This window comes from Trachurus japonicus, chromosome 5 (assembly GCF_045865225.1).
Source record: "Trachurus japonicus isolate A0001 chromosome 5, Traja_1.0".
Classification (NCBI taxonomy): Eukaryota; Metazoa; Chordata; class Actinopteri; order Carangiformes; family Carangidae; genus Trachurus; species Trachurus japonicus.
Window position 1 is genome coordinate 1,768,860 of NC_140911.1, and position 10,932 is coordinate 1,779,791.

The window sequence follows — 10,932 nt, forward strand, 5'->3', positions numbered from 1 at the left end:
GAAGACAAAGAAGAAAAGACGTGTTTTCAGTTATTTCACACTTTTTTGTTAATTCCACATGTGTTCATTCATAGTTTTGGTGCCTTCAGTGAGAATAAAGGAAACACATTGAATGAGAAGGTGTGTCCAAACTTTTGGCCTGTACTGTACGTACAAACAAAGATCCTGCTCTAACAGATTTTTGAGAACCTGCTTACAGCCGAGGATTCTTTCTGCCTAGAGGTCAAATTAACTGGATGGATGACCTATCTGAACAGTTGGGAAAATGTAAAACAGGATGTGTGGTAGGAAATGTTATTGTCAATCATCTTATGTTATTCTGTGACATAAACTGTAAACTGTCTTGTATGTAACAACATCTCTGTCCCATCTGCCCGTCCTGAGGTTTCTCAGATTTTTCCCTGTTAAAAGGGTTTTCCATGGAGTTTTTCCTCAGTGGATGTGAGAGTCTAAGGACAGAGGATGTTGTTATGATGCCATGTGAAGCCCTTTGAGACAAACTGTTTGTAAAAACGGGCTATACTAATAAAATTGCCTTGCCTTGCCTTGCCTAATGTATGCCGATGATTTGGCAATCATTTCTCCCTCTAGTGCTGGGTTTCAAGTGCTGCTTAACATATGTTCAGAATATGGTGTAAGATTTAATGTGTATAATAATAATAATAATGAGTCATAATGCTAAAAATAGTTCTTTTATGGTGTGCACTGCAGACCTAAGGGTGTTAAGGACCTGATGTTCCCAGTATTTCATTTGTCAGGGTCATTGTTACCTTTTTGTAATAAGGTTAAATATTTGGGACATGTGATCACTGATCTGGCTGATGATGATGATATGTAGGCAACAGGCAGCGGCGTGTACCTACCCTATTATATACTCAAGCCAATGTCTTAAAATGTAAATTCTTTTGGTGTTCGATGATGTTAAAACCAACCTCTTCAGAGTTTACTGTACCCCTCTATACACTGCCCCCCTGTGGGTTAAGTTTAAAAAGGCAAGTATTTACAAACTACAGGTTGTCTACAATGACTGCCTACAGTAGCCTACGTATCTTGATGGGGAAACCTAGGTGGAGCAGTGCAAATGAGTTATTTTGTCAACTGCAAGTGAATTCATTTCATGCTCTGTTGCGGAAATTGATGTATAAATTCATCTGTCGACTGAATGGTAGGCTACACATAATTCTGTTTTAATGTTGTTGTCCAATCCTGGTCTCAGTGCAGTGAGATACCAGTCAGTCATGTGGAGACACTGGTATGACTGTCTCTTTTAAATGTCTGTGTGTTTGTCTTTATGGACCTGTGGAGTCTAATAATAAAGTCTTGATTTGATAACTGGTCTGCACAATTTGGAGAAATTAACTGGAATTTAAAAAAAAGCATGGCTGGTTGGTGAAAAATTCTGTCTCAATAACAAGGTGAAAGAAGTCTCGTTTAAAATTTTACAACAAATCTAACCTGCAAAGAAAACCCTTAAAAAGATTTAAACTAGACATGTGTGTGATTTCTGTGACTTGAAGATGAAACCATTTCTCACTTATTTTATCATTGTGCCTATAATAAAACTTTCTGGAATGATGTTCAACACTTTGTGCAAGTGAAAACAGGAAGAACGATCAGTTTCCAGGAAAAACATATCTTTATTTACTATGATGATGACCAAGACAAAGACTTGTGCTTTTTCTGTCAGTTAATATTGAGTTTGGGGAAATTTCATATCCACAATTTGAAACAAATGGGCCAAATCCAAACCGAACATTGTACCCTTTGAACATGAACTGCACCGTTATGCTGCCACGATCAAGGACATTAGAAATAAGAAAGCTGCCAAAACGTACTCTATTATGGAGACATTTTGTGCAAGTGATTTGATTTTGTGTGTTGTGTTTTTTGTTTGCTTTATTGTCTTTTCTTCTGTTCCCATGGATGTATTTCCAAGTATATGGTGTACATATGTATGCAATTTTCTGTGTCGCACAATTAATCAAAAAAAAAAAGAAAAGTTATGTACATACGGAAGCTTATTGCATCCATTCAATAAAAAAAAATACAGATCCTGTTTTTCTGAGTAATTTTTTCTGTTTTTCTGAGTAATTTTTTTAAAAATCAGTTTTTCTGAGTAATTTTTTCTGTTTTTCTGAGTAATTTTTTTTAAAATCAGTTTTTCTGAGTAATTTTTTCTGTTCTTCTGAGTAATTTTTTTCCTGTTTTTCTGAGTAATTTTTTTGGATCAGTTTTTCTGAGTAATTTTTTTGGATCAGTTTTTCTGAGTAACTTTTTTCCTGTTTTTCTGAGTAATTTTTTTGGATCAGTTTCTCTGAGTAATTTTTTTCCTGTTTTTCTGAGTAATTTTTTTTGGATCAGTTTTTCTGAGTAATTATTTCTGTTTTTCTGAGTAATTTTTTTCCCCTGTTTTTCTGAGTAATTTTTTCCCCTTGTTTTTCTGAGTAATTTTTTTCCCTGTTTTTTTGAGTATAAATACAGATCCTGTTTTTCTGAGTAATTTTTTCTGTTTTTCTGAGTAATTTTTTTTTAAATCAGTTTTTCTGAGTAATTTTTTCTGTTTTTCTGAGTAATTTTTTTTTTAATCAGTTTTTCTGAGTAATTTTTTCTGTTTTTCTGAGTAATTTAGTTTTTCTGAGTAATTTTTTTCCTGTTTTTCTGAGTAATTTTTTTGGATCAGTTTTTCTGAGTAATTTTTTTCCTGTTTTTCTGAGTAATTTTTTTGGATCAGTTTCTCTGAGTAATTTTTTTCCTGTTTTTCTGAGTAATTTTTTTCCTGTTTTTCTGAGTAATTATTTCTGTTTTTCTGAGTAATTTTTTTCCCCTGTTTTTCTGAGTAATTTTTTCCCCTTGTTTTTCTGAGTAATTTTTTTGGATCAGTTTTTCTGAGTAATTTTTTTCCTGTTTTTCTGAGTAATTTTTTTGGATCAGTTTTTCTGAGTAATTTTTTTCCTGTTTTTCTGAGTAATTTTTTTGGATCAGTTTTTCTGAGTAATTATTTCTGTTTTTCTGAGTAATTTTTTCCCCTGTTTTTCTGAGTAATTTTTTCCCCTTGTTTTTCTGAGTAATTTTTTTCCCTGTTTTTTTGAGTAATTTTTTCTCTACTTCGAAATCTCGCGATAACTACGGAAGCCCTAAAGGGCCAAGTCTGTATACATTTTTTTATTATCGTTTTCTCGTGATAACGACTTATTATTTCGTTATCTCGAGATAACAAAGTCTGTTTTCTCGTGATAACGAATTAATTTATTTCGTTATCTCGAGATGACAAAGACCGTTTTCTCGTGATAATGAAATAATCATAGAATGTGTGGTTGACATGGTTGCCTAGCAACATGTTTCCCCGTCTGCAATCGCTTCTGCTTACGGGGAAGTAGCAGCTGGTTAGCCGCTGTATGTTCGTAGCAGGGGGCTACTACGTAACTGACTCGCCGCTCTGTGTGTGTGTCGCGGTGCCCGGCCGCCACTAGAGCGGCGGCGGCCAAGCACCGGGGTCTGTGAAGCGGGTTCATGAAGCCTGGTTGTTCCGACATGATTCACTCACAACACTGCGGCTGTAACGTTATGTTGTGTGTGTTGTAGCCTACTTTTCACGGTTAAATTATCACCGCGACACACACACAGAGCGGCGAGTCAGTTAATACGTAGTAGCCCCCTGCTACGAACATACAGCGGCTAACCAGCTGCTACTTCCCCATAGGCGGCGCTAGGGCAGAAGGAATGGGGAAGCTACGGGACAAAAAAAAAAAAGAAAAAGAAAAAAAAGTCTTTACCCAGGCAGATATATAAGATGTATATAGTTTTGATGTTCATCAAACTGAGATGCAGCAGAATGATTCCTTTCATTCTCTACTTGTTTTTTTTTTTGCTGTTTTTTTTTTTTTGCTGTTGTAGTGGCCCATAATTAACCTAATCAATGTTCTTACCCTAAGCAGCACGCCACGGGGCGTTTGTGTCATATTTTTCAACTATTTCTTCAGGTTTAAATCCTCTTAGTTGTCGCTCTCGATGTACAGAAGCAACAGAGTTGACAGTATCTGCTGTGCCATTGTCCTCATCCAGTTGCGCAACTCCTGTGAGAATGTGCGCTCACACAGGTGTCCAGAGGTAGGCCGGTGACTGGAGGAGGGAGGCAGCAGGTGTCCGGGCGGTCGGGGCTGCTGTCTGGACGTAACTTAGGCCAGTGACTGGAGGAGGGTGTGCGCAGGTGTTCGGGGGGGCGCGGCTGTCCGGAGGTAGACCGGTGACTCGCGGGCAGTGGCCGGTATCCGGGGGGGGGCAGCCGGTGTCATCATGGAGGCCAGTGGCAGGAGAGAAGGCGGCAGCCGGTCGTGGAAGCATCGTGGTCGGCTTCATTGCTGCTGCTTCATGGGACTCTCGGACTCGTCAATTTTGATATTCAAAAACCTTCTAATGTCCGTTTTACCGGGCTTTTTTCTTTTAATTTCGCTGGACTGTCAGTGACTAGCATAGCGAGGCAAAGGGGTAAGCTTCTACGCTGCGCGTTGTAGCTACGCCGTGTGTAGGCTACGTAATGACGCAGGTAACCAGTCAAATACCACTGAAATAAAAAATAAATAAACCATCGACATAGATAATACTTTAAAAATGTGTGTTTTAATGTATTTCCCACCTCTTTCTAAAATATAATTTAAAAACAACAACGAAAAAAAAAACATTATTTTATTTTTTCATTTTATTATTTGTGATGATTTTATTTTATTTTCTGTGACAATCTAGGGGAAGCTAAGCTTCCCTTAGCCTATTGATAGCGCCGCCTATGTACTTCCCCGTAAGCAGAAGCGATTGCACCGGGGAAACATGTTGCTAGGCAACCATGTCAACCACACATTCTATGATTATTTCATTATCACGAGAAAACGGTCTTTGTCATCTCGAGATAACGAAATAAATTAATTCGTTATCACGAGAAAACAGACTTTGTTATCTCGAGATAACGAAATAATAAGTCGTTATCACGAGAAAACGATAATAAAAAAATGTATACGGACTTGGCCCTTTAGGGCTTCCGTAGTTATCGCGAGATTTCGAAGTAGAGAAAAAATTACTCAGAAAAACAGAAAAAATTACTCAGAAAAACTGATTTAAAAAAAAATTACTCAGAAAAACAGAAAAAATTACTCAGAAAAACAGGATCTGTATTTTTTTTTATTGAATGAATGCAATAAGCTTCCGTATGTACAAACATTCATGGCGTTTCTCAAAAAAAGGAACAGGTGCATGTGAGAACCCAGGGAAATAAAAACATATGCAGGCATCACCAAATGGCGGACCTCGGTCCGGACCCGGACCGAGTGATGGTTCGATCCGGACCCGAGACCAATCTCTAATTAATTAACAAGAATAGCTATATAATTTTCCTAGAGCATTTTTTTTCGAAGGGACAGCGGGCTCAGCTATAGGTCAATCCGATAGCTTCACTCAATTGAGCCAATCAGATCGTTTGTTTACCCTGCGCGTCCGAGAGAAGAGAGAGAGAAAGAGAAAGGAGACGGACTGATGACAGCATGTCTTGCTGCAAAATTAAAAAAAAAGAAAAGAAAAAAGGTTGATGCTAGCTGAAGGCAAACGCAAGCCGCCGGGCGGATCTTGGCCCGCCGCCTTGGTTTGAGCATGTGCGTGTGCGTGTGCGTGGGGGGCGTTCAGATGGGTGTCTTGTGCGCACAAACTGTCATGTGCGCTTACAACCGAAAGCGACGCCGTAGCGGTGCGTATTCGGTGCGACGTGCTTGTTTCCTGCTTCTCCGCCGGTGTTGTGTCAGACCCATAGACTGTAAAAAGAATGGACGTAGCGTCCGTGACGTCACCCATTGGTTTTGGGGAGTCGTTTTTGTGACTCAAATATGGCGGCCTGAACAGCGCCATGTTGGATTGGCCGGCCGAGAACCCGCCCACTGGCCTCGAAGCAGCTGTCCACGGAGCTGCTCGGACCTGTCACTCAACGATTCCGCGCCCTAATTGGCCAGCATTTTAACCTAATAACAGTAAAACTATAGAGTTAAAAAAAAATTCACCCCCCTCAGAGTGTGTGCGGGGGTAGAAACTATCGATTGAGACGAAAAAACGTTCTGACACCAGGCTTTTAACATGTTTACTGAGGATGTAAAGTCGGCGATTTTAACATGGGGGTCTATGGGGAATGCTCCCTTCTGACACCAGCCCCCAAAGGAATTCGAGGGGATTGCAGTTTTTTGAACGCGGAAGTGAGCTTCACTTCTCAGACCGACAACTGCCCCCTTGGTCAGACCCCGGTTCTCCCTCGGTCTGTAAACCTTTTCACACGGAGCTCTGCCTGTTTGTAGATGTAGATGTAGATGTAGAATGTCAGTATAGAAGAGAAACACCTATTTCAGGACTATTGACTTGTATCACCAGAACAGAACAGAACAGACATATCCTGTGATTTTCAGCCTCCTTCCATATTTAATGGAGGGGGACAATGCAATGACAGTGCAGCTATCAAGATGCTTTTGACACCTTGGCCTCAAAAAAAAAAGAAGCACATAACAAGCAAACAAAAAACAAACAGGGAACCCCCTTATTTATTCTGTCTTGTTCTCTTTAATTGAAATAACAGGCCTTAAATTAATTTGCCTGGGGGCTACTTATAGATTTTTTTGGTTCTTTTTACTATTCATATATCGGACTACAGGACCATAATCGCTGTAAACGATGTTAATAATAATTACCAATCTTCCAAATCGTAGACCATAGCTTTAAATCAGCTCCTAAAATACATGAAAGTCTCTTGTAAAGCTTCAGTGATTCTCAGCTTTAACCCCAATCCTGCTCATGATTTGATGTATAATTCATATAATGAGAAACAACTGAAATATTCTCTGAATGCAGCAAAGACACAAGATGCTAACAATGACAGCTGGATCAATGAACCACAATTATCAGCAAAGAACAAAAATAAAATCAACTGCTGGCTTCTGCAGAACCTGAGGCTGAACGGTGTGATTTTTATTGACATAAACATTATGAATATCTTTGAATTTTTAATTTTAATTTTTTTTTTAATTTTAATTTTAATTTTTTACATCTTTTGAAACTGAGAAGTTGTCTCAGTTTTGTTACTTTTCAGCTTGGACTCTAAAGCAGGTGAGGATGGTTTCTAGTATTTTATCATCAGCAAAGGACGCTCCAGTGCTGCAGGGATAAAGTTAATGGGATTTTTCTGCTGGGTTTTTGATCATTGTAGAAAATAAGGTTGGTGGCAAAAGTTAAGCAACATAATCTTCAAAAATGAATAAAGATTAAAGGAAGTAACACTGTACTATCTCATGTTTCCTGTAGAAATTAAAAATGTCACACTGCTCAGTCTTTAGCTACATGGCACTGATGAAGATCAGTAAAACAGAACTTAAAGAGGAAGTTTAAACAGAGAAGTTCAACTTGGAGTGGAGACATGGTGAATCTAAGTCTGATTTTGACAGGAAGTTTGCATTTGTGTTAAGTCTGTTAAAGCAGAACCCACCACCACGTCACACTGGTTCAGTTTGGTCTGAGAGAAGCCAGAGAACATGAAGTCTGTCTTTGTGATACTGGGACTGCTGGTCTGCACAGAGGCTGGAGGTAAGACATGAACACTGTCTGATTAACTGATATTGACAGATAGATCAATGATAACGGAGGTCTGGATCGTGAATATTGAGTAGAAGTTCAGAATAACAACAAGAAGAACCAACAGTCTGGATACTTAAACCGGAAGAGATGAATCCTCTGTAAAACAAAACAAACAAACAAACAAAAAAAAAACCTTTTGTGATACTGAAGAAGAATCTATAAAAAATGTTTTTCAAGTTAAAATGTAAAGGAGCTATATGCAAGACTGTGGCCAAAACAGCTGCTGTAGTCAATTTCAAAATACTAAAGCGTGTTTTAGAAGAACAAAGCTGAATACATGCACTGGGATTATTATAACAGATTATTGTGCAGAAAGCTGTGTCCAGGAGAAAATTAGCCTCTCCGGCATTCGCCCTCAAGTTCTTCTCCACTTTCAGCCGTCTCTATCTTTCAAACGCATCTCCTACGCAGATCCTGGTTTTGCGTCTGCCTTTCTCAAAATGTTTAGTCATAGCGAGGGCTTTTAATGTTAGTAATGTCAGACGTAATCCTCCATGCTTGTAGCTGCAGTTTAGTGGCAACTGGCAACCTGGGGCCTGTTCTATGAAGCAGGATTTAAGCTTAGTGAGGTAACTTAAAGCAGATATCAGTGGCACGGCCGTTTCGGCTAATGCTGTGTTCAAGGCAGGCTTTTGAAACCGTAAGTTACAGCTTCAAGTCACAACTACGACTTGGTAGCGTTCCAGGTAACCCGTAGCTCGTGTTTTTACCGTCCTGTTGTCTGTGAAAGTTCCCTATAACGGCCACTCGTAACTTCCGACCCGTGAACTCGTACCAGATCGAACTGGTATGACTTCACAGGAAGGAAAAACACAAAGTACGAGTTTCCTTGAACGCACCATGAGTTAGCAGCCCCCTCGTGCTACGTCACCACATTCACGCGCATCCCTTGGCTGCACACACAGCCCTTCATGCCGTTCTCTCCCCTCATTGGATAACACTTGTATCCCACAAGGAAAATTTTCTCCTCGGGTTACAGCAGAGCAGAGTGACGGAGAGACTCGTGTTTAGGCTGAAATACTTCATGTAAGTGATTGCTGACGGAAAATAGGATTATTTAGGACTTATATTAACAAAAACATTCCACTGATATCTGCTTTAAGGGTTAACTCTGGGTTTTCCGTAATACGAGGGAGGGTTACACTTCTTATCGGCTTACTTCCTCACTTCTTTCCTTGTATGTGTATGTGTAGATACAATATGTCTTTTTGTTGTTTTCTTTTCCAAGGTTCTCATATGCACCTATTCCTTAATTGAGTTGTTAAAGAAATGTATGTCATGAATGTTTGTACATAACTATTTGTAAAGTTAAAAAAAGTAGTTCTTTCCTCCTATGTAGTAGGCTACAGACCCCTGGATGCCCAAATGCTACTAACTTAGCGATTGGGACATAGCGGTGGGTGGAGCAACAGGCCAAAACACAAAATCCAAACATAAACATGATTTGCGTGCTGCTATTTCAAGGGACAACCAGGAGTTTTGGAAACTAGCGAAGTGTTTTCACACTACATTTCCCATGAACCTCCGAACGAATGTTTTCATTGATCAAGAATGAAAGTCGGAGGTTCGAAGACGATCAGATACCGTCGGAGTTCCGACCATAATCGGCGATTCGGCGGCGTTATTCCCATGATCCGCTGGGCAGCGTCCACGAAACCGAAAGTAAGGAAATATTAGTGGTGGAAATGCTGGTCGGCTCGCCCAGCACTTCCACCATAATAACAAAATAACGAAAAAGACAAAACGATATATTTATCTAAAATGGAGCCATTAACAAGTGTGGGTGAAACTTTTTTATAACTAAATACAAACTCCTCGTTGTCCCTTTACATTTTTTAATGTGAATATTCTGGCTTTACTATTGTTGTCAGTGAGATCAGTATTCAAATTAATTTTACATGATTCCTTAGTCTCTGGTGACATATTGGGTGATTTCGTGATTGCTTACATATAGCTCCTTCAATACAGTAGCAAAAATGTTATCAACAGACCATAATAATTATTGTTCAGTGTTTGTTTCTCAGTTATGATTTGTTGTTGCTGTTGTTTCTACAGTGAACAGAATTGAATTTGTTCCAGTGGGAGAGGATTTACTTCTGGAGGTTGCGGAGGCTGCTGTACCTTACGACTTTACGACTCTTCAGTGGACATTCAATGAAAGAGACAGTTTAGTAACATTTCCATCTGGCAAAGAACCAACAGTCTCTGATCGTTACACTGGAAGGGTCGAGGTGTCTGTGAAAAATTTCTCTGTGAAACTGAAGAATCTACAAAAGTCAGACAGTGGAGTTTATACTGCACAGGTGCGAGGGAGTGACTACATGATGCCAGAAGCTGTTAGATACAGCGTCACAGTTGTAGGTGGGTTTGTTAACTCTTCAGACGCTGACAGAGAGAATCTGCTGCTGTTTCTAAAACTCTTCCTGTAAACTCTCCCCTCAGATCCAGTGAAGCTGACAGTCGACTCTGTGACAAACAGCCCAGACTCCTGTGACCTCACTGTGACCTGCAGATTACCGGACTCACATCAGATCAGCACCACTGTTTCCTGTAACACCACCACCTGCAGTCAGAGGTGGGCAGTTGGGACGTTGGTCTTTGGTCTTACTCTCGATGTTTACCTGAAGAATGACATGATCATCTGTGACCATAAGTACCTGTTGGGGAGGACCAATGACAGTATAAGGATTGATGACTTTTGTCCACGACACACTGGTAAGTCTGACAAAGGAAACATCCTGTTGATAATAGTTAAATTTAGAAACAAATAAGAATTTATTTTCTACATAAAACTTCTACTTCTTCCACGTCAGAAGGTTTTGACAGTGATCAGGCAACATGCAGGACTGCAGGGGTGAAATACAAACTGTTTGATTTACAGTAAAGGAACATTCAAAATGACATCACCCACTTTGTTTTATTCTGATGTGACGTCACCAAGTTTGACAGATGTTGTGGATGTTGTTACTGAGTGTAAAACACACAGGTGCTGAGCAAACAGAGGAAGAATAATAAGAGGTTGATGACTTCCTGTTGACCAGTGTCAGTCTGATGAAGGTGGTTGTTGTGTTGCAGGTTCAGAGAGTCTCTCTGCTGGTGTCTCTCTCTGCCTGGTGAAGACAGTCGTCTTCTCTGTGGGTCTGGTCGTCATGGTGGCTGCTGTCATCAGTGTCCATATCATGGAGAGACTCAAGAAGAAAAACTGAAATGTCAAGTTAAAGGAGCCTCTGTGTCTGACCACTGGGAGCACTGTGGACAAGTTTGGGCTTTTTATTTTTATGT

General features: G+C 39.8%; 1 protein-coding gene across 1 annotated transcript; it reads left to right on the forward strand.

Moving 5' to 3' along the window:
• Window positions 1-7,547: 7,547 nt before the first annotated feature.
• LOC146986747 (uncharacterized) lies at window positions 7,548-10,932 on the forward strand. The gene is made up of 4 exons (XM_085777827.1): window positions 7,548-7,599; window positions 9,706-10,011; window positions 10,093-10,365; window positions 10,726-10,932. The coding sequence occupies exons 1-4, from the start codon at window positions 7,548-7,550 to the stop codon at window positions 10,854-10,856; spliced, it is 762 nt and encodes a 253-aa protein (XP_085633953.1). The 3' UTR covers window positions 10,857-10,932.